General features: G+C 36.8%; 1 protein-coding gene across 2 annotated transcripts in view; it reads right to left on the bottom strand.

The window, feature by feature from the left end:
• LOC114351824 (high affinity cAMP-specific 3',5'-cyclic phosphodiesterase 7A-like) overlaps window positions 1–24545 on the bottom strand; it is a 124329-nt gene that overhangs the window by 8981 nt on the left and 90803 nt on the right. For both annotated transcript variants that reach the window (XM_028303160.1, XM_028303161.1), the window contains exon 5: window positions 1419–1615. In XM_028303160.1, the coding sequence (XP_028158961.1) occupies window positions 1419–1615 (197 nt within the window). The remainder of the gene's footprint in view (window positions 1–1418; window positions 1616–24545) is intronic.

The raw sequence follows: 24545 nt of genomic DNA, 5'->3' as shown, positions 1-24545 counted from the left end.
AATAGTTTCCAGGCCTTGACGACATCCACATAAAGTTACACATAAAGAATATAATATGATACTCACGCGAGCTTGCGATAGGAAGCAATGCATCGCCTGGGTGACATCGGCGGCATGTATTGCGTTGTGATAGGGGTTCGTTGAGTGGTAGCCTTCCTCGATGAGGATGAATAGTTTCCAGGCCTTGACGACATCCACATAAAGTTACACATAAAGAATATAATATGATACTCACGCGAGCTTGCGATAGGAAGCAATGCATCGCCTGGGTGACATCGGCGGCATGTATTGCGTTGTGATAGGGGTTCGTTGAGTGGTAGCCTTCCTCGATGAGGATGAATAGTTTCCAGGCCTTGACGACATCCACATAAAGTTACACATAAAGAATATAATATGATACTCACGCGAGCTTGCGATAGGAAGCAATGCATCGCCTGGGTGACATCGGCGGCATGTATTGCGTTGTGATAGGGGTTCGTTGAGTGGTAGCCTTCCTCGATGAGGATGAATAGTTTCCAGGCCTTGACGACATCCACATAAAGTTACACATAAAGAATATAATATGATACTCACGCGAGCTTGCGATAGGAAGCAATGCATCGCCTGGGTGACATCGGCGGCATGTATTGCGTTGTGATAGGGGTTCGTTGAGTGGTAGCCTTCCTCGATGAGGATGAATAGTTTCCAGGCCTTGACGACATCCACATAAAGTTACACATAAAGAATATAATATGATACTCACGCGAGCTTGCGATAGGAAGCAATGCATCGCCTGGGTGACATCGGCGGCATGTATTGCGTTGTGATAGGGGTTCGTTGAGTGGTAGCCTTCCTCGATGAGGATGAATAGTTTCCAGGCCTTGACGACATCCACATAAAGTTACACATAAAGAATATAATATGATACTCACGCGAGCTTGCGATAGGAAGCAATGCATCGCCTGGGTGACATCGGCGGCATGTATTGCGTTGTGATAGGGGTTCGTTGAGTGGTAGCCTTCCTCGATGAGGATGAATAGTTTCCAGGCCTTGACGACATCCACATAAAGTTACACATAAAGAATATAATATGATACTCACGCGAGCTTGCGATAGGAAGCAATGCATCGCCTGGGTGACATCGGCGGCATGTATTGCGTTGTGATAGGGGTTCGTTGAGTGGTAGCCTTCCTCGATGAGGATGAATAGTTTCCAGGCCTTGACGACATCCACATAAAGTTACACATAAAGAATATAATATGATACTCACGCGAGCTTGCGATAGGAAGCAATGCATCGCCTGGGTGACATCGGCGGCATGTATTGCGTTGTGATAGGGGTTCGTTGAGTGGTAGCCTTCCTCGATGAGGATGAATAGTTTCCAGGCCTTGACGACATCCACATAAAGTTACACATAAAGAATATAATATGATACTCACGCGAGCTTGCGATAGGAAGCAATGCATCGCCTGGGTGACATCGGCGGCATGTATTGCGTTATGATAGGGGTTTGTTGAGTGGTAGCCTTCCTCGATGAGGCTGAATAGTTTCCAGGCCTTGACGGCGTCCAGCTTGAAGTGAGACAGCAGGCCGTACACGTGGAACAGGTGTACGCACAGCACTGGTAGGCAGCGGCCTGTGGACAATGAGAATACGACTTTATTATTAAAGGTCACAAAACCTTAATGGACATTTAGGCTGGGTTGCACCAACTTACATTAACTTAAAAATCTGTCAAACTCCATACAAAAATCTCCGGTTATCGTCAAAGTTAGATGGTGCAACTCAGCCTTAAAGAGATAACATCAAGTTTCCACCGCGTGGTGGACTGTATAGATGCTACCGTAGCAGCTGTGCAGTCAGCATCTGCCTATTGCAAGACTGCCAGTTGAAACAAAACCAGTAAATCAGTATACAGAAGTTAGCTAAATAACAACTAAGGCTGGGTTGCACCATCTTACTCTAACTTTGACAAACGTCAAAAATCTGTCATACTCCATACAAAAAGCACCGGTTATCGTCATAGTTACCCTTAAAGTTAGTTGGTGCAACTTGGCCTATGGCCTAAGTAAGTAGTCTTATTCGGGTACGAAAATAGCATATTTTCAATTTTAATATTCATTTGTTATTACGTATCATTAATAGTAATTAAAGTTTACGGTTTCGCATTATATTTTTATATTCCACAAGTTCCAATTAGTAAAGCCATCGAGTCTCCCGTCATGCCCCATTTAATATTAAAGTGGACAAATTGAATTACTATCAGCACAACCGCCGCGATACAATTATCTTTAATATGAGCATAATTATGTATTAATTAACCGCCAAATGAGTACAATAACGTTCACTTAAAACAGTAATAGGTGTTAAAGCGCAACAAAATGGTTCTGATTTCGAGGAATATACAAAGTTCGATTTATGTATTACTAGCTTTCCGCCCGCGGCTTCGCCCGCGTGTAATTTTGTCTGTCACAGAAAAACTTTATCGCGCGCGTCCCTCATTCAAAAACCGGGATAAAAACTATCTCTAAGCCAAATTTCATTAAAATCGGTTCAGTGGTTTAGGCGTGAAAGCAAGACAGACAGACAAGAGTTACTTTCGCATTTATGGTATTAGTAAAGAGTATAGTTTAGATAGAGTAGGTAGGTATAGATATTAATTCTGATAGATACGTATTTGGAATTCGTGAACTTAAATCTAAATCATTTTATTTTAGTGCTACTTTACTTGACTTAAGTTCGTGAAATCTGTGAGTGTAGATTAGAATGAGTATCTCAAAAATAAAAGTTTTCAAAGACTGTTTTCCTTAAGGGGCCTGGCTCCAGGCTTAATGATACAAGTACAACCAATGATATTAACTTACTTAATTAATTTTTAAGAGTGGTTGACGAATTTCATGTTAAATAACGTCTTAGCTTCCCTAATTTTATATTTTGTACAACCTATTTTTCCGACAATTTCCTTAACTTGGTAAGAAAACTATGGATTAATTTTTGTCATCAGATTACCGACGTTTCAACAATTCCGTGAGGACACTTATGTACGAGTAAGTAACCGTTACAATACCAACGAAGTTTCAAGCAGCACATTTTCCGCTAGGCAAATGTTGTGATAGGGATAGAGACATGCAATTTTTGGTTTTACAAAGGTAATACGATAGAAAATAATACAAAACAATAAAAACCACCTGTTATAGGGGCATTTTTTGGAGAAATTTATCAAATAACCAAAAAAACACGAATTTTTAAGCAGATTTTTTTCAAAAAGTATCATTTTTTATTATTTGTTGGCATTTTTTGTATATTTTATGTATTTTTTTAGTATCGCCTGTTATTTAGTATTATTACTGTTTTTATTTTATCAGGATATACCGCTTAGTTTAAAAGTTATTACGTTTTCTTTATAATAAGTAATTGGAAGAAAAAAAATTCTATAAAAAAATCTCAAAAAATCTCAAAAAATTTTTGACCTCTTTTTTGTCGATAAAAATAGGTCTAGTTTCATCTATTTTCATATGTACACTTTAACGTGACTCACACTGTATTTTCCAGCAAAGTTAATCAAGCAATTCAGTATTTTCTCAAAGTATTTAACTCGGTGGTAAGCCGAGAAAATAATAAGGAGTTTGAAATAACTATTAAATGAAAAACTTAACGGACGATGCTATGAAAACTTTGTAAGGAAGGTAATACAAGAGATGGTGAGCAATAAGATCTATTTCCCACAAAAATTTTATTGTTATAATGGTTTTAGGGGATAATTGGTTTAAGGCAGAAAATGTCTCTCGCTGTGTATAGGTAGGTAAGTCACAATAATGTAGAATGACCAAATCAGAATTTCATGTTAGGGAAGACACGTCAAAATCTATGAGCCCGCAGGTATACTATTTTTATTTTAATATGAATTGTTAGAGCAAGTAGACTGAATGTTCATAAGTAGGAAACTGCTCGAATCACTCCCGACTCCCTACAATTGGGGAATCATCAATCTTGGTTGTAGAAGTACGAAATATTTGATATCATTACTTAAAGTTATGCACCGTAGTAATGACACACTTAACTTTCTTAAGACTCAGTGCTTAAGTTTAATATCTTCTCTAGCGAAACTAGCCAAGTTTGTAATAGCGAGTGTGCATATAGACTGAGCCATAATTTCGCGACATTAGGCCTATCCTGTTCTAGAATTCCGAAATTTCAGTGGTGTCTCTTTCGCTCATTAGATAATCATGGGATGTGTGAGAGAGATGGGTGTAGATAGTATACTTGCACCGTATTGGAGGGTAGAGGATTCTGAGCGGATAATTATTCCCGTGAGCTTAGCGGAGCAACTAAAATAGAACTTATTAACGCGACTTAGCACCTAAATGTACCTACTTCGTCTCAGGCTCTCGGGGCACATCGATTTACTTCGAGACATTTTGGCGGTAACGAAGCATGTTGGTAAGTGCTCTATTTCGAATTTGAGGTGAGTGTTCTATTTCAAAATTCAAATTATTATATTAATTAGGTGTAAGTGTGGGCGGCGTTCACTTGGTTCTCTTATTACTCTCTTATACAGGGTGGAAACGATAAGTGATCTCACTCGATTATTTCTGAACTATACAAGATATCAGTAAACTAGTTACTGATCCTAAAAGTGCTTCATGAGCTCTATCAAACGGTATTAATAATAGGTTACAGAATAAACTGGATCCATCCGAAAATTCAATGTTTCCTCTTGTATAGATTAGAAATAATCGAGTGAGATCCCTTAACGTTTCCACCCTGTATGTATACCCGTTACTGAATAATAACAATACAGCTAATTCCTATTATTCTGGTATTGACCAATTTGTAGCCCAATGGCCAGAAACACACGGCGAAATCTTTCACATTTGGAGCACTTTAACTAAAACTAAAGTGGTAACTACTACTTAAGTAAAAACATTTTAGATTTGTCGATCGTATTTATTAACTCTGAAACTTTATACAACAAACTATAGCCACATTTTAACGAATTTTTGTTTGAATAAGTGAATAAAATTTTCAAGAAACAATGAAAAATATATGTGCTAGTGTGTGTAGATAACAAAATAATCAACGAATTCTCACGGTAACCTCTACTAGATTTATAAAAATAGACCACAAGAAATAGACAGAGAATAGAAACCAAACAAAACACTTCAAGACTTCTAGAACATACGGCATATAGGTTAATTTGAAACTGAAATTCTAATTCCACGTTTTGCTCATGCATTCAGTACGGGACCTGCCGTTGAAGCTAGATGGCTATCACATACATACTCAATGGTAAACTATTGAGAAGGCAAATTTTATGGGTCGACGAATACTTACTCAACGTACAATATGAATTTGAAATCATAAAACTGTTTAAGTAGATATTTCAAATCATTGTTTACTGTTTATGGTAAATCAAACCAAATTTATTAGGTCACCGAATCATGCGAACATGTAAACATAGAATTCCCATAAATAAATATTTTATTTCTAGCTACTGTTTACTGCGAGTGTTAAATCAAACGTGAATTTATTGGGTCAGCCAGTCATGATCATATAAAACTGAAATCTATAAATATTTTGTTTTATTTTCAGTTTTTGTTTACTGTTTATGGTATAAAAAGGATTGGGTCAAAGAATAATCCATTATCAAAATGCAATGAATAGCTGTTATTTCTCTATTCTGCTGCTGCAGTTGTCCGTTTAAAAAGGTCTTGAAGCTGGCATGTTACGAGATCTCTAATTTTAACTGTTGGGTCGACCTCGACTATCAATAAAAACTTCAATAATTTATTGTGACTTACATGCTTTTTTGTTTGTTTAAGGCCCGATTCGGCCAAACTTTTATCCGAGAATACCTCCTGGTATAACTGGCACATGGACAGTTTCAGCGTGGGAAATATGTCAAAATTTCAATTATTCTGAGATTAATATTTACTCTTGTTTGGTCGAATCCGCCTTAAGTGGTCAACAAGACATGTGTTCCTTATGTGGGAGGATATCGCGTAATGGCAGACATTTCTCAGCGGTTAAACTGATCAATCGCATGAATCTGTGCGTGTTCTAAAGCTCCAATTATAGCTACATTGTTGTGATATGATGTGTTGTTAATAAGCTTTTGTACCTAAACTAACCGCACCAAGTCATTGTTGATTGTTTACAGCGAAATCAACGCGCTATTCGGTCGCGATTTGCAAACAGAAATTGTAGTGCGAATCTAAAATACACTGTTTTGCTAAATTCTGACCGGTTTATGAGTAAATTATACAAGAATCCTACTTTAAGCTATTTCGTCAACTAACGGAGTATGAATACTATTCATTTATACTAAATCCTCTTTCCTTTGCGAAACAATTTTCAGTCGAATAACCCTTAATGTACTTTATTAAATAGATACTAATTTGATAAGCTACTTTGTGAAATCACACAATGATATTAACATTATTCCACTGAAATAAACCTACAGTCAAAAAGTACATTAGTATAATGATGGAACAATAGTGTATTTAGTCAATTTTAACAATTTAATCAGATGAATGATTTATTGCACATTATTATGATGGTAGGAAAGTGTGCATAACCGCTGCATTACTAAGTCTTCGTTCACCAAATGCAGATAATTGCGGTAAATTAGCAATATTATACAATGGCATCAACAGTGTTCGTAAAATTCTTCATAAAATACTCTTATGTGGAGATTTCTCCGTTTATCATATTAACCTTTCGTAATAATAGGCTTTGGTATCATTATGTCCTTTGTATTTAAGCTATTTGTCAGTAATCGTTCCTTTTATTAGTTTATTTATGGATCCCTACTCCTTATTATACAGATAGCAGGTAAAAAAAGAAAGAGAGAGTTATGTAGAAATAATAGTCTCGGTCTCGGGGTCGCTTATGTTAAAACAAAAGTTCACCCCATATTTTACTAATTTTGAAGATTACAAAGATGCATCAACTAATCAACGACAAAATATTGAGGTTTTCAAGTAATTTATTACAGTAATAACCGCGGGCAAACAAGTGACGTGCTCGTACGCAACAAACATCAACATTTAAATGCGGCGTTACTGAGACCAATCGCTTACAAAGACGTTTTTAAGACTGCACAGTGGCGCACACCGCCGACTAAATCTATGACTTTACTGTTTCAAAATAGCATTCATAAGTGAAAAAGAACTCGAGAGGAAAAGTTCGTCAAAGCAAAACCAACCCCAAAACTTTGTTAATACTGGGATTAAAACTCCGCATATTTTTCGCGTCCTAGTTTTTCAGTAAACGAGGTCAGTGCTCAAAAATTCACATTTGTGTAGCTCCTCAAAAATCACCAGTTTTAGTATAATTCACTTTTCCAGAAGTTTCTTCATCTCAAAGGAACTAGTGTAGAGTAGGTACAGCGTGTATGTTCATATTTGCAATTACATTAAAATGTTTAAATAACTTAAAACTGTAAATGTGGTTGGCGAAGCTACTAGGAATGTTACAGTCATGTAGAAGTAGCAGAGAACAAAGTTGAAACTTACAGCGACTAATCGCCCCCATTAGTCGAGAGCGTACCTCGGTTGCTCTACACACAGATCTCAAGGCTGCAGCGTGATTATTGTTAGCGTTGAATTTCCAAAGTCTGACATAACCGGCCATTGGTAACTAATCGCGTTATGTTGGCCATATTGGCGATTGTTTTTGGTAGGGTATCCAAATAATAAAACACACTCATCATACTCTCCAGAAAGATTTTCCAAGAAGCAGTCACAAAAAAGCATCTTTATATCTTTTATTTGCCCGCGGCTTCACCCGCGTGAAATTTAGTTTGTCACAGATCGTCATAAATTATAGCCTATATGTTATTCTGGGTTATAAATAATAATACTGTAAGGTTTCATCAAAATCCGTTCAGTAGTTTTTGCATGAAAGAGTAACAAACATCCGCATTTATAATATTATCTTTTATTTTTATTATGGCTTCTTAAACGCACATACGAGTATTGTACTCATTTTAATTAAAGACTAAATAGATTCTTCAGACAAGAAGATACATTGTAGAAACGATACTAATTAGTAATAGTACGAGAATACTGTACTTAGCCCTGTAAGAGAAACATGGGATTCAATTAACTTGGAATAGAATTTCAAGCTTAGTAAACTCTCGCAACAGGTCTGGATTCCAATTTAGGGCTTTTTTTGTTCAGAAGATTCATGAGCCATGTCCAAGTTCGAACAGATGCGTGGAAGCCGTAATTTTGTTTTCTTTCGGCTTAATTTGTAACAGGCCCCGCGCCATTGTAATGCAAAATGCTAGCGCGAACATTGTGAAGTGCTTGTTTTATTCACCTCATATTTTCTTCTATTATCAGTTTAAGGTGGTTTGTACTAATTTGGGTATAAATAGGCAAACATAAATGAGTGGTAGTAAGTAGTAGTTAACGTTTTTTTGTCATCGTAAAATGTTAGAGTAGTATACAATGACCTTGTTTAAAATCGTCGTAATGTCTTGGTCAAAGTTATCAAAACTATAGAATCCTACTGATATTATAATCTTTAATACTTCCACCTGAAAACAAGCTTTATTATCTGTACTTTAGTTAAAGGTAACTAAACTTTGATCTCTACATTTATTTTATAAAACGGAAAAATCAAAAGCAGCAGTGCAAAACGATATCGGAATTTCAACAAGAAGTCGAGCGATAAAACTCAAAGCAAGACGGTTACATGAAAAGAACGAACAAAATGGAATTTCCCGCTAAGCCGCGCTATGAAGCTCAAACTAGTGTTTTTGCTTTTATTTAATAGTGGCCTTTCCCTTTTATTGAGCATTTCTTTTACTCTTCAGCGATTCCATCCATTGGTTTAATCGTTATTTGCTTTTTAGTGGCAGTGTTTCGTTTTTATTACAATTTCGCTCGTACAATTCGATTTTCTACTTTTATTAAATTCAACGGTTAAGCGCGAATATTTTATTTCAATAGGGTTAAAAGTATCCGTTTAGCTAAAACGGTTTTAAAAATACCAGCACTTAAATGTACTAAATAGCTACAAGTAGTTAGCACCACCCACGCAATCTAAAAGATAAGATTTTAATTACAATGGAGTGTTCTGTTAAAGACACAGACTAGTTAGAATTGAATAGAATAAAATAGAATAAAAAATCTCGAAACTTTGTAGCAAATTGTGACTAGCATCACATACATTGACAACAATTATGAAAATGATCGAGTATGTTAGAGAGTGATAATAACGCCACACATTTAATTTGCAAATATGTGACCCATATGTTGATTGGTGCAGTCCGTGTACATCATACGACTATTAGGTCAACATGATCAACATCTAATTACAGCTAAATTTTAGGAAATGGCGCACGCTAAATGCTTTACCGATAATCGGCGACCAGATATTCAACTCGTACGTGACAAATTAAATACATAATTCACCAGAAACCCTCTGCAGTGAAGCATTATGTGTAATTGATGTACGACAATTAATTAAAATTAACATAGGAAGTCATCGCAAATTATTTTGAACTAATAATTAGGTATTATTAATAGAAATGTTTTGATAAACCACTTTATTTACTTTGATTGGAAATGAAAATAAAATTAAACACTAAATTGATAAGACAATGAACGTACAGTTAAAATGTTATCCTGCGTTGGTCAAAAAGTCACCTACTTACAACGCTCTCATGACAGTTAGAAAGTATCGACAGTTAGAAAAACCAAGGAAACATAATTAGGTAATCGATGCCTTCACAATTGATTTAAAATGTATTGTTTCGTTTATCTACTCGTACCTAAGTTGCTATCAAGAAAAAATAAACTTATGTTTGGAACTTTAACCTAAACCTAAAAGGCACCTCTAGGGAAAACTTTTCACTAAATACTTAGCGGGCTGCTGCCAGTTTCAAATAAAAAATCCATAAAGTATTAACGCAATCAGCTCATGCTACCATGGTAGCAAGCTATGAAACAATCGGCAATTACATACTTTATTTTTGTCTATTAAAATATTCCGGAATGCACCACACAGAAACTTTATCCCTGACCCATTTTCAATACCAGAAATAATGATATCATCAAGGTACTCGTAAGTGTAAAATTATCCCGCAAATTATAGACCTCATTAATAGGAAATAACATGTAGGTCACTTTCTTTGTGCTGCCTGATTATTTCAGCCTTGCATAATTTTCTTTATCACTATTAATAATAGACACAAGGTAACATAACATGGGAATTGGCATGTGATGGGAATTGGCATTTTCAATGAAAAGATGGTTTTGATTGAAAGGTAGATTCGTTAATGCGCTCACTAATTAAGCTTTGCAAAGCTAAGGACGAAACGAAGGTTAAAACTAAATACATTTCAGTCAAATATTCTGTCCTGTTACATGTCTAACTACTGAATTCCATTCCAAAAACTGAATTTTTTATAAGTCTATGCTTCAACTTTAATTGACCTTAAAATATTCCCAAGTAATATAGTAATATCTACCATTTTGACGAAGATATAAAGAATTATTTGCAAACATCCTATTGCCATTTTTTGTGAAAAGTAAACTGAAGTGGCAGCGGGCTGGTCAAGTGGAGATCGAGTTTTAGAAAACGCAAGGTCGGCCACTTTTGTGTACGTCCCTCTCAAAAAATTCATGTCTGAAGAACGTGGACTGAGAACTGAATAAATTGCTGGAGCCGTGAATAAAATAACTAAAAAGAAAAAACATTTTAGTAAATAAAGAGTCAGGATTGGTGCCCAAGAGAAACCATGCAGAAGTCAAATTCAAATATTTATTTGCACAATTTTGGGTAAACATAGTGGTCTTAAAACTAGTATAAGTAGATCGCCAAGATTTGCTGTATAATTAGTCAGCGTACAAATATTTAAATAATTTCTACTTCTCTTATTTAAAGTGGTTCCAAAATCACTTCTTATTTTTACTAGAATACATTAGTTACCTACCGACATTCAGTTACAACTACTTTTGTTGCAGAAAATTAAGCAAATAAAATAACAATGATTGTTAGTAAGAAACTTGTAATGATTCTACAGTTTTTATTCTACTTTACTCGCTATTGATTTAGTTCCTAATTGCTGTTTTCATAATTAATATCTACAAGCAATCAAGTCGAGCGATTCTTGTAACTAAAGCTTCAGAAAAATCCTCATAAAGAGACATGATAAGTGGAGCAATACAGTTTTACTAAGCAATGAAATTGCATTATTACAAATTCAAAAGGTTTTTTATATCAATATTATTCATCTTTTAATCGCCGATAAGATTGTAGATGTGTCTGAAACTTTTCGTAAAACATTGTAACTCAAAAATGCGGTGAACCTTTAGAATGGACCGCAAACATTAATTAGACAAGAACACTAAAAACTTGCTCTCTTATGAAAGGTGAAAAGTCTGTAATCTAAAAACAGTATTGCTAATTAAAGACAATGAAAAACATTTAAAGAAACCGCACACTTACAAAGTTATTTTCAACAACACTTAAAATGATCCAAAAGTTTCTTTACACAAAAGTGGGTAAAGTTAACAAATTGTATTATTTCGGGACAAAGTGTACTTTTACCCGTTATAATTACATAAAATTCGTAATGAAAGTATTTTTGTTTTTAGAATATTACTCAAGAATTAGCTTTTCGTAAATTGTTGCACATACTTCGTCTGGAAACATTTTGTGTAACAGGTTTACTCATTGAAAAGTTTGTAATTGTAAGGTTTTCGATAAAGCTTATTACAAAAGGTCCTGAATTATGAAAGCAAGACGTACATTCAAAATTTTGCAACTCCCGAAACCTATCCCGAGACCACGAAAAGTCATTTCACAATTTGTAGGTTTAATTGTTACTTACCTATTTATTTACTCATCCCAACTAATATTATAAATGCGAAAGTAACTCTGTCTGTCTGTCTGTTACACTTTCCCGCTTAAACCTCGCAACCGATTTTGATTGAAGAACATAGGTTAGTTTTTATCCCGGTTTTTGAAACAGGGACGCGCGCGATAAAGTTTTTCTGTGACAGACAAAATTCCACGCGGGCGAAGCCGCGGGCGGAAAGCTAGTCAACAATAAATCTTACACCATTTTAAACGATAATTTACTCAATCAAAAGTACCTATACCTAAATAAGTTTTAACATCTTCAAGTAAATATTTGTAAACCATACTGACAATAAAAGAAGTAATTAGTTTTCGTAGTTATTAATTAAAAAGTTGATAAATATCAAACTTTCGTTACGCGCAATAAATCAGACACGCCTTTAAAATTTAAATATTTTGAATTGCAATAAAGCAAAACACTTTTTATATTCCAATCGCGGCCATGAAAAGTGTCTGTAATTAACCCACTGGCAAAGGAAGTTGAGGGGGTGAAGGTCATATCCAATGACATTTTAAAACTAGAACTAAGGGTACGTAGTTCAAAGGTATTCTGTATGTCAATCATATTGGAAATTAGTAGCCCGGCGTATTTAGCCTCCACAATAAAATACAGAGGATACGCTTATTACTTCGGCCGAAGTGACATATGACATCTGAGGTTAATAGTGGGCGTCTAACAAGGCACAAGGGTTGCTAACTTATTCATTTCAATAAGCACTTTAGATTTGAGGGCTAGGTTATTGCTGGAATATTTGGAACCATTCGTTTATTCGTAACTTTGTACTCGAAGTGTAATTGATTCGAAAACATTTTAAAACGAAGTTTATAAAAACTTACGTAACTGTCAAAGCAGTAATTAACACATTAAATCCAGGCATTACGACTTCAACTAAAATTAGCTAAACTTCATAACGCATTCTCTAAAATTGGATTGTATCTTTTTGCAATAGGAAAATGAAGTCAATTTAAAAAATTAGTTTCCCAATTTATTTTGTTGTCGTATTTATGTAATGGGCGGCACGAAAAACTAATTCCGATTCACAAATTGTATTGGATGCTAATTCAATAGCGGGATCATACTGCTAACAATCCACTTAGGGACTAAAGCCGGTGGTGAAAAGCCCTCAGCCTGGCTTTGATCTGTTTCATTGAAATTCGCAGCAAAAGAAACTGAACTCCGTTAATATTACACGACATGAAGCTTATGTTGACAAGCCCTCGAGCATTAATTGGAGTGTAACGAATAACGAGACCTAACAAAGATTTGCTTTGCTTGGAAACACACAATTACAATCTGTATTATCAGTAATTATTGTTCCACAATTGCTCGTAAAGACTCTTGAGAGATCTATTTTTAATCCATGTTATTCTATGGCTGTATGTGGAAATAAGAGAGATAATATAATTCTCCGTTTTGCCTAATCGTTCCGAATCCGATATCGGAGAGGAAGCCTCATGTTTGACGTTTGATTGGAGTATTAAAATGGGAGAAGGTTGTGTTGTCTAACGTCTGTGTTTTAAATTGTAAACAATTCGTTTTTGGTTTATTAAAATCTTGTGAATGAGCTGCAGCGATTGTCAGGTCTCTTCCAGTGAATGGCCAACTTTTAAAATGAAGAAAGAAGCTAAGGTCATATAAACCATTCAGGCTAGGTAAGTTTTCTGCGCAGAAGAAAACTTACCTAGCCTGAATGTCAAGTAATATACTACTACATTGGTAATACATGTTTTTTTTAACAAAACTGGAGAGTCGTTAGGCGGCGGCGTATTGGCACGGAAATATTCAGGGGTTTTTGTGGAAAATATGATAAGGATGTCTGAAATCACTGCAGCTGTAACTGCCGATCTCGTGCAAGCGTCGGACTACAGATCGCTGTGTATTACCCACTGACCGTGGCGAAACTGACGCTGGAGCGAGTAATCGAAGCTACCGCTCTAACAAGTTCGACACTGCGGTTGAGGGCACAGTTGCGGAGGAAATCTACTTAATAGCTGCGACCTAATTGGCAGTTAGGTCATCGTTAGCGTTTAGGTAAAGTTTACAGTGGACCGTTAGTCGTCACACATTTTTCACAAAATCACCTAGTCTGTATTAACGCAAAATCTGTTAATAATTCGTATAAACACATGCAAAACCGGATAACGGGGACTGATTCTTATTGGATGAGCTCATGATTATAATTTGGCACAGCCCTTACAATATTCTATGCCACTGATCACAATGAAACTCGTCCATATTCATGAGCGAATCAGCTGGGCGCGCTCGGTGTCCAACTAGACGCCCGTGTTGTCTGAACACAGGGCGTCTGCCGTGTTTCATTCAGAAAAACAATCACGATCCGGACACGGTTATAAAAAGCTCTGTTACTCGTAACAACCGGTCATAAATAAAGGTGATGCAGTTAACTCGGTTTCTAGTTACTGCATCGGGTGCGGCGAAGCTCGATTCTTTCACATCAAATATTTAGAGCCTGCACCTGGTTTAGAGCCATGGACATTTCATTTTATTGCTTTATCTATAATGGATTCCGCATGTGTCGTACAATTCGAAAAGACTTGGAATAAATCATCAATCATAAAACATGCGGGACTTGACTGTTATGTCATTCTATAATTGCTCAATTATTTAGCTCGGAACTTACAGGATAAAAGTAATGGGACTATTTACTTTTTCTAATATTAAGTGGAAACATTTTAGTTTTATAATGACGAAATCAGTTGTAAGAGACTACGCGAAAACGTCTAAGTCAAGCGCATACGCGCCCACTTTATAGCTAGCTCCATTATGGACGGGTCTGAAGAGTCCTACAGGGGTGTTTTACGAACGAAATATAAAAACTGGGTGAGTTCGCCTCGAAACTGCATACAATTTGCAAAATAAATGTGAGATTCAGCTGCTATTGAACTCGTTTCATGGGAGCGACATTGCTGCATTGTAATGTGAGATCTCTCTCTCTCAAATCGCGCAGTATCAGCTGTGCCTTGAGTAAACAATGCGGCATTCGTTATCCATTCGATTTCGAGCCGGTTGTCAATCACATTATATTTTACCTAACAGAGTCATGGTAGAGCGATGGCGAATTTTCAGTCGTCGCAGTACGAGTATGTCGCATTGTCTTAAAGGACTGAGCCAGCTTTTGGAATTGATTGAATTTTACGATTAAGACACCTTATTGCTTTTGATGTAGAGTTCCATTTCCAATAGGAATACAAGGAATTTCCTTATTTACTGCTTTAAAAGTTGACTATCGTTAAGTATTTTGTAGCTCATTCTAAAGCCGATCTATAAAATACGCTAGCAAATGCTTTGCGTTCCTGGAGTGACGCACTATATATGTACTTTTCTTTATTGAATGCGCCTCCTTTCTTTTGTGACATAGCGGTATTGCCGTGAATATTTTGTTATCATAAACTTAATTAGTTCCATCAAGTCCACGATATTAGAATCCTTAATTAATTAGCGGTAGCGTATTTAAATACTTTTATTAATAGGAGATAAGTGAAGGCTTTTTCATGAATCCCAGAGTTCTTTTCTACTTCTGGGGTTTCTATGTCCTCCTGACTTGTTGAGCCCCGCTTAACCTACCGTGTCCTCTCGTGTAGGCATTTAATGCACTTTTTCCATTAATAAAAAAAATATAGGTCTGCTTTCTACGAAAAGATGCTTTATCAATTCAACTTAATACCCCATTTTGCACTGTGCAACCGCTGTAACCGCGGGGCAGGTAATGCGCGGTCCTCTACATTATCGAAATTGGCCGATATGACACTGTCATTTATCTCGCCAACACTAACGAGCGCTTTGCATTGGAAAAAATACGGTATGAACCTATTGAACTGGCTACACACAAGTGAATATCCAACAATGGACGTTGCTGACGACTGGATAATTTGTTTACTTTCATTTTTAAACGAATTACAATTTATACCTAGTTAAAACAAAAAAAAAATCATTTTAAGGAGCCAACACAACCGATGGAAGCATTAGTAGAGGATACTTTGAATGTGATTATATTTCTTTTAGGACAGTCAGATTGATTCAACCTTCAATGTCCTAACCATTACCATAAGCGATTATTCACAGAAAACATAACAAATCAAAAATCACTTAGTAACGAGCCCTACAGGATTGAATTAAAAATGAACTATGACATCGAGTGTCACGCATAAAAAAATACCTATTTAAAAAAAATATAATCTTTAAACAAGATCATGTAAAAGACAATAAAGCGCCTGTGTAGAGCTTAATAACTGAGAGCTGTAGATAAGTTAATTTATTTTCTATTATAACAAAAAATTGTCATCTTGAATGAAATAAATATCTCCTTAAAAAGTTACAGAATCTTCCCAACTCATCGTTTTGTGGCTGCAACTAGCAATCTGTGCGGAAACTTGTAAAAGTTTAAATTTTATTCAACTAAACTTGTACGTGTGCTAAGCGGCTTACACCGAGTCTCTAGTTACTCGACATCACACCTTATCGTCTCTACTATGTGAAACTGTTTAAAACTTACAGTAATAATACGCCCGTATTCACAAACGATACTTGCTTAAGTGAAGCAGCAAATCGAACGCACAGCGCTGAATAGAGCTCTCTGATTGGTTCGTGTGTCACTGTGACACCTCATAGATGTTTGGGACTCCGGGCGATAGATTAACAAACCCACAAGGTGGACCGACGACATCATAAAGGTAGTAGGAAGGCGTTGGACGCAGGCCGCTACCGACCGGGCAACATGGAAAGCATTGGGGGAGGCCTATGTTCAGCAGTGGACGTCTTATGGCTGAGATGATGATGATGATGATTGTTAACAGAACATTTTCCTTACAATCTAAAATAGACCGGCAAGATTACTGGCACTTGAAAAAAATTACGTGCCCCATATTGGAGAAAGGGATGATCAGCGCTTGAAGCGAACTGAAGAGCGCTGATTATAGCGGAAAAGCCTAATCCGAACGGTTGCAGCACAAAAGGGTTAGGGAAAGTACTCTCGCATTTAATTAAAAAGAGCATACCAGTATATTAGCGATTGAAGAATCCGATTCAATAAACGTCCTCTGGTTTTCAATTGGCGATGACCACTTTGAGCTTTAATGAACTTAAAAGGTGAAGATAGCAATGTCACTCCAATTGACCTAAGTTTGACACGCAGGATGCGTACATAGCAGATGACATTCAGTAGTTAATGACCAGAAGGACTGAAGTGATTTCGGATGGGATAAAGGATAGGTATGACTCTTTAACATTAAGAACTTAAAAATTGTTTTTGTTGACCATTTTTCAGCGAGTCTACTGCACCTCAAGTAAATGTGGTCGCAATTCCCACCGGCTGTATCATTATGCTGATTCCACACAGCATGAATGGGCGACCGCACGCCGCACGTGTAGCATTGACCTTCCAGCTTCTGCCCACGAATCAATATAGCCGCTCGGGCATGATGGGGACTATTAATGAGCTTACTTTGTAGTACTTTGTGGCACTTTGTACCAATTTGGGAAGGTGGATTGTGGGACTCACTGTCTGTTAGGATCAGCGTGTAATTTTGTATTTAGGATACTAACTGGAAAATGGCTATTTATTGGTGAAACAGTTTGGAACTTTAAAATAAGGCTCGTAACAGGTCTCTCCGAATTAAAAGGTGACAGCTCCTGACCGACGAATCAGTAGAGCCGCGCGGACATGATGGGGACTATTAATGAGCTTACTTTGTAGCACTTTGTACCAATTTGGGAAGGTGGATTGTGGGACTCACTGTCTGTTAGGATCAGCGAGTAATCTTGTAATTAGGCTACTAGCTGGAAAGTGGCGATTAATTGGTGAAACAGTTTGATAGAGAAATCTTTCTTTAAAATAAAGCTCGCCACTGGTCTCTCCGAATTAAAAGGTGACAGCTCCTGACCGACGAATCAGTAGAGCCACGCGGACATGATGGGGACTATTAATGAGCTTACTTTGCGGCGCTTTGTACCAATTTGGGAAGGTGGATTGTGGGACTCAAGTGTCTGTTAGGATCAGCGTGTAATCTTGTAATTAGGCTACGTCTAAGTAGCTGGAAAGCGGCGATTTATTGATGAGACCTGTGAGGTATGGAGGGACATCCTACTTTAAAATAAAGCTCGCCTCCGAACAATAATAGCGATCACTTATCGAAGGTAATTTTCAACCCCCTTATTAATAAGGGGATTATCTTGTTGTAATCATAACGACGTGGACAGGGTGGACCGACGACCTCATAAAGGTAGCGAGAAGGCGCTGGATGCAGGCCCGCCACCAACCGGCCATTGTGGAAATCATTGGGGAGGTTTATGCTCAGCAGTGGACGTCCTATGGCTGAAATGATGATGAATCATAACGACCTTAGCGAGCACCATTCTGAAGGAGAGTAATTTCAGGTTTCAGATTTGCATGACATAGTGGTGATGCGACTAGATGCACTGGGAAAACATTTAGTGATAAAAAATATTCGTAGAAGTAAGCTTGAAGGGGACTATGAGGTGACAGACCCTGTTAATGAGCTTAGTTTTGGGGCTGGACGCCGCTTTGTACCAATTTGTATGAAGCGAGAGGATTGTGGGACTCTGCTTAAGCTAATATATCATAATTACGTGTACCTTCCTGGAAGACGCGATTCATTAGTGAAAATTGGGGAGTAAATTTAAAAGGACGTTTTCACTCAAAATTAAGCTCGCTGATGGTTTCCCCGAATAACTTTAGTGGAAAACGACATCTATTAAAAATCGAAGAAAATTTTGGGCTTTTTATTCCTAAAGACTTGAGTATTCAATGCATAAGAATGCAGCTTTGACAGGAATATTCAATATTAATTTAAGACAGCCAACATCATACTAATTAATTTATATTACATACGACAATGCTCATTTACCCGAGCAGCTATCATAATTAACCACTTAACGCTTGATCAACCATCGCACCTGTGAACTAATACAATAGAATCCATTTCCAGTAATAATGGACGTTGCACATAGGTATATACGTAAGCTTGCGCATGATGGATCAACCGCAGGATTCCTGCTGCGGCGTCGGCGTCGGTCGCAGCGGCGCGAACGTGTTATTGATGATTGTGTAATGGGATAGAGGGAAGTAGCTATACATCAAACCTTTATCTCTGTATTTAAAATAATCCTTTTGAAATAATTATTTCGGTCTTGTTCAGGTTTAATGGTAGACAACAAGACAAAGCGCGCGCGCCCAGATTTTCCTTACGTCACGTTAAAATTACATTTTTTTTTTTTTTCACTTTATATCGACTGTTACTTGAGATACCTAAGATATTAAAGAAAAATACTTCTGGAGCTTTTACAGCTTAATCGCTGCTTATGTCACAAAACATTTACGAATGACTAGACTGCATGTCTCATGAGCATACTAACTGCGCAAATGCCCTACTCCATTCCCTTCCCTTATTTACCCTGTATGCATGAGCGTCATATGTATACATAGAGCCTGTGTAATTGTTAGCCTTTCCTTTGACCTTCGACCTATGTGATCAATGAGCGCCTACCGTTATCGGCAATCACTAATGGGAAGTGAAGTGACCGCAAGTTATCAGACAGTTAAATGACATGCAAGATGGATCTAGCTAGTACTAGGTACTCTATAAATGTTAATAGAGCTTGAAAATAAAGTTCATACCACAAATTACCTACCTTCATTTATTTATTCACATATCGGACAGAAGTAATGGATTTTTCTTGCAAGAATCATGCCTTCAAGTCACTTAAGATACTAAGGTAGTTAGTTTTAGTAATACACTTCGATAAAGCGAACCACGCCTAGATCTAACGGATTATTTCTATCGACGAATTTTCAGTCAAAAATTATTCGTGAATTCCAAAAGTCCATCAGAGTACCTAGTGTTTATGAATATTCTCATAGCACGAAACAGTACAATATTGCAATCTTAAATATGAATGATATGAATAAATATCACGTCCACTCTGCATTCAAGATTTCGTGTTTCCGTCCGCGCAGTTGCAAGATAAATATGCAACATTTCAAAATGCAAGTCCGATTTGAAAGTAGGGATAGGCGGATATTAGAATGTGTCGAAGCTGTCCGACAGGGTTGGCACAAAAGAGAAAGAGGCTTTCTTAAACAACATTAATATGTCAAAAAATATGACTTAGTTAAAAATAATGTTTCTTTCTTGATCTCTTATATTTTTATTTGCATGGTACCCAAAAATACAGATATAAATGGGGTTGAATCTTTTTTCAGCACAAACTGATATAACGTTTGAACGTCAGTCAGTTCAGTTTCTAAAAATTAGAACATATTTCGGTATCGGCACAAAAGTGTCAAGCTTCAGTGTAACAGTGTTAGGCGTCAGTGCAGCATTGAACGTGTCAATCCGATAACAGCTTCACCAGTCACCAGTGCGGAGTTTCACTCGTTTCCTCTTTGTGAAAAAAACTCCACTTGCCAGTTGACATTTGACGTGGACGTAGTGACGTTCGGGCCGTGTAACCGGGTTAAACACAAAAAGGCCACATTTAACGCTTATGCGGAAAACCGTTTTTGGAGTGGCCTTTTTAAAGGGTTTTTAAGTGGTCATTTAAACCAGTCGTCTTGTTTTCAGACTACAAGGCCCAAAATATATGTATCTATGATGATTCAAGTAAGTATGCAGTAATTTTATTTAGCTGATAATTATGTACTTTTGAAGTAAGCTTTTAGCAACCCTACAGTACAAGGTAAGCGGATCCAAGCTTATGGAAGGAGATCCGTAAGTACAATGTTTTCTTATTTCGTACAAGGATTCCTGTAAGACACCTTTCAGTTTCAAGCGAAATTGATTTTAAAGAATATCTGACGTACTATTGCTGATACCTAGAGGGCATATTTAGTTACCTACTGTATGTACCTATATTCGAAAATTAATAAAGAATTAAACTCACTATTTAAAGTTTTCCTATTTGATAAAAAATACACCTCTCGATCTTATTCTCACGTAGTTACTGTGAAAATGTGACACTAATACGATTTTACGGGTTTACCTAATTTGGGTACTAAACCAAAACTGAAAGCATGAGCGGGGTCGCGCTGATAAAATTAAAAGCTCACAAAAGGACGTTTTAAAAACTTTTAGTGTGCATTACTCGTATCATCCAGTCGAGAGCCTTTTAGCCTATAACCACGTATTCTCATTCAGTTAGCCGCTGCAAATTGGAACTGCAGTGGAAAAGAATAGAACGTATCGAGTTATTATTTCTGCGGGCAATGCGGCGGCAAATGAAAAGTGCAATCTATATATCTATATCTATATACAGGGTGGAAACGATAAGTGATCTCACTCGATTATTTCTAAACTATACAAGATATCAATAAACTAGTTATTGATCCTGAAAGTGCTTCATGAGCTCTATCAAACGGTATTAATAACACTGCACAACAAAATTGCAACTTTTGGCTGATGATTGACTTTCATTACATGATGTTTACTAATTTGACGTCGCTGATTCTGAATCTGCCGTCCATTTTTTCGTAGCAGCTCTTGTTTACGTGTTATAGCTTTCATTCAAAAATTGCTAAATTTCAGTCTTAATTCGCCGACAGTTCAAAAAATGCTATGTTTTCTTTGTATAATTTAATATGGTAGCATTAAGAAGTGTTTGTGTGAATGATCTAAATCAATTTTGTTTCATTTGCGGAGAGGATATGTTTAAATAATCCGTTTAAATGTGACAAAGTTCGTAAAATTGGCTTACAAAAATTAGTTTGGGGACCCAGTGGAAATGAAAGATAAGCCTTGAATTCCGCAAAAGGCGTGGAAAAGATGCGTTGAGTTTTTACGTTTATAAACAAATAAGAATATGTGTAGATTTAGGTAATATCTTGTATAGTTAAGAAATAATCGAGTGAGATCACTTAACGTTTCCACCCTGTATATAAAAGAAAGTCGTGTTAGTTACTCCACTTATAACTCAAGAACGGCTGAACCGATTTAGCTGAAAACTGTCAGGGAGGTAGTTTAGAGCCAGGAGAAGGACATAGGATACTTTTTGTCCCGTTCGAAATTAAAAAAAAAGTCTGCTTATTTATTGCCATTAAGGCGGAACAAAGTTCGCCGGGTCAGCTAGTTTTATAATAAATGGAGGGCAATCCGGCGTTCGGTCCCGACCGAGGCCTCACTGTGTTTATTGACAGAAGGTTTCATAAGTGTCACTTATGACCTCTTTTTCCAATAAAGGAATTTTCCTCACTTTAAAATGCTTTCTATTGAGAAACTAGGTTGAAATAAAATGGTGGCAAGACATTCACAGTCTCGAATCTATTTAAAAAACCGTGTTCCGACCGAACCGAAAATTACTTCGCACATACATCACAACAGAAGGCAAAACTACAGATCATGAAAACAATTGGGCCAAATTATACGACATTAAATAAAATAAATCCTATCGGAGGTAGACTACGCCAAAACTACACCAACCTTGTAAATCACTACAGAAAATCGTCGTTTATCATAATAAAAACCTGTCCTAACATTCTTTTTATTGTAACAAAAAGCGTTAAATAAACGTGTTTGTCACGCATTGCCATCTTGACCTGAAAACTCATTTAGACCATTACTTAGAAACACAGAAGGACATTCTTACTTACAGTACAGCATAATGAGTTAAGTGTTGAAATATGGTAATGGAGCTATAGATATTGTTTCTGTAAAGGATTGTCATGGTAAAACGTTTTGTTGGAACAATCGCTTTATCAACGAATCACGGCATCTACCCCATGTTATTATTTACGATTGTGATAAACGAGCTGTGGGATATACATTTTAGTCGATATAAATATGTAAAGAGTGTTTTACATTTGGGATGGCGCGAAGAAAACGCGAAGTGAGTTGAGGACGGCTCAATCTAGTCACAAAGGATGCAAAATGCAATATTTCGTCACAAATGTTGCTTGAACATTTCAATATTTTACAACGCGACGCGGATGCATAGGTTGTGCTTTGTGAGTGTTGCTTTTAAGCCGCGAACTGCGGGGAAATAAACCTTTGATTTCCAGACATTTGAGGAAAATATTGCTCGAGTGTCCTTGTAGAGTTGAGTGCTCAGGCGGGATTTTTGAAAATTTCGTGGCTTTAGGACCGAAATGTGGAAGTGTATTTGAGACCTAAAATCTATGAGACGAAAAAGCGGGCGGCAGTTGTTTTTAACTTCTTTTGAAGTAGTTTTTTATTGGTGGGAATATAAGCTTCTACACTTACGAGATTTCTAACATAGTCGTCTTTACTTATTAATTCATCCCCGAAAAATACTACAAGATGATGGTAAAGAATTAAGATACACTCTGATGAATCTTAATATTTTCTGCAGATGAATCGGTTTCAACGGTAACTTAACGTCTATATCAAATAGGCTATTGTTTGATGGAGTTTGTGTCCGGAGTATGTTAAAATTAGAAACGCATTATTTAGGCATGAATGTAACGGCAAATGGCAGGTTAATCGCCACGTGACTGCAAGTGTGCAAGGACATGGATACCCATTTTCTTATTTTTACATTTCTGTAAATAGATTGCACATGACAGCAGCGTTTGAAAGTGTTCCGTTTGGACTTGTGTAGTCTTCACGGATTTGGTGTAAGCGGAGGTCCAAATTATGTTTATTTGAATAAAAACAAAGAACTCATTTGTTCGCGGATTCCTTAGTGTGTTCTATGAATGCTCTCTCGTTTGCTGTAACCGGCACACGTGAGGATTGCTCGCTTGTTTAGTTTTCTTGTCTTCACAAATTCTATCCCTGTAGTTTTGGTTCGTTATCAATGCAAGTGACAATAGAGTAGTGAAAGTTTACTTTATCTGTGCAAATTTAAATAGAATAATTGAAGTTTTTCAAGAATAAAGACACAATCGAAAATCAATTTTAGCTAGCAGTCCGCTGCGATTTTTGAGGCATTGCAATCATGTTTCTTCTCTTTTATCTAGAAATAATCTCTTTCTAAAATCTACATTTGTCATCTGCAAATTATTTAGATCGTTGCAGCGGGATTTTGTGCATCGTTCAGGTGACAAAAGGCCTGGAGCTCGCTCGTGTACCCTCGTAGCACGCCCCGTTGTTTGTCTTGGCTGCAGCGGCCGCGCAGTTCAAAACCAATTTTAGCTCTAAATATAGATTGATGTACCCATGCGACAGCGTGACCTATCACATCGCAAACACAAACATCGCTGGAAAATGAAATAGGGGGACGGTACGTGTCTACTAAATTTAACTAAGTATCGCTCGTAAAGGAAAACGTGTGTTTGAGGCACGGAGGATGGTCTGATCGTGGTATCTTCTTTTCGTCTGACTTACCTTAGCGCGAGACTGTGGGCTTTATGATTTGATGAAGATGTCCAGCTGTGAATTAAACTACTTATAGCGAGAGAAAAGAGTGGTCGGACGGAGTGCACAGAACCAAAACTTCTAGCCTTAGGCCCAGTTTTTTGATTTGTAGTTAAAATAACCAATAGTCGAATTTGACAGAGATGTCAAATGACAAGTGGTTAAATATCAGAAAAAAATGTTTTTCGAACAATGGTTAGCTTGACTATTAGTACATTTTTTAACTATTCGTTTACATTTTGTTAATATTTAACCATTAGTAGCAAAATTTTACAATTAGTTATTTTAACTAAGAATCAAGAAACTGGGCCTTATCAAGCAAGTAAATGATTATGCCAAAA

Source organism: Ostrinia furnacalis, unplaced genomic scaffold, assembly GCF_004193835.3.
Source record: "Ostrinia furnacalis isolate ACB-3 unplaced genomic scaffold, ASM419383v2 OfSCF1198, whole genome shotgun sequence".
Taxonomy (NCBI): domain Eukaryota; kingdom Metazoa; phylum Arthropoda; class Insecta; order Lepidoptera; family Crambidae; genus Ostrinia; species Ostrinia furnacalis.
This window is presented reverse-complemented; position numbering and strand designations above follow the sequence as displayed.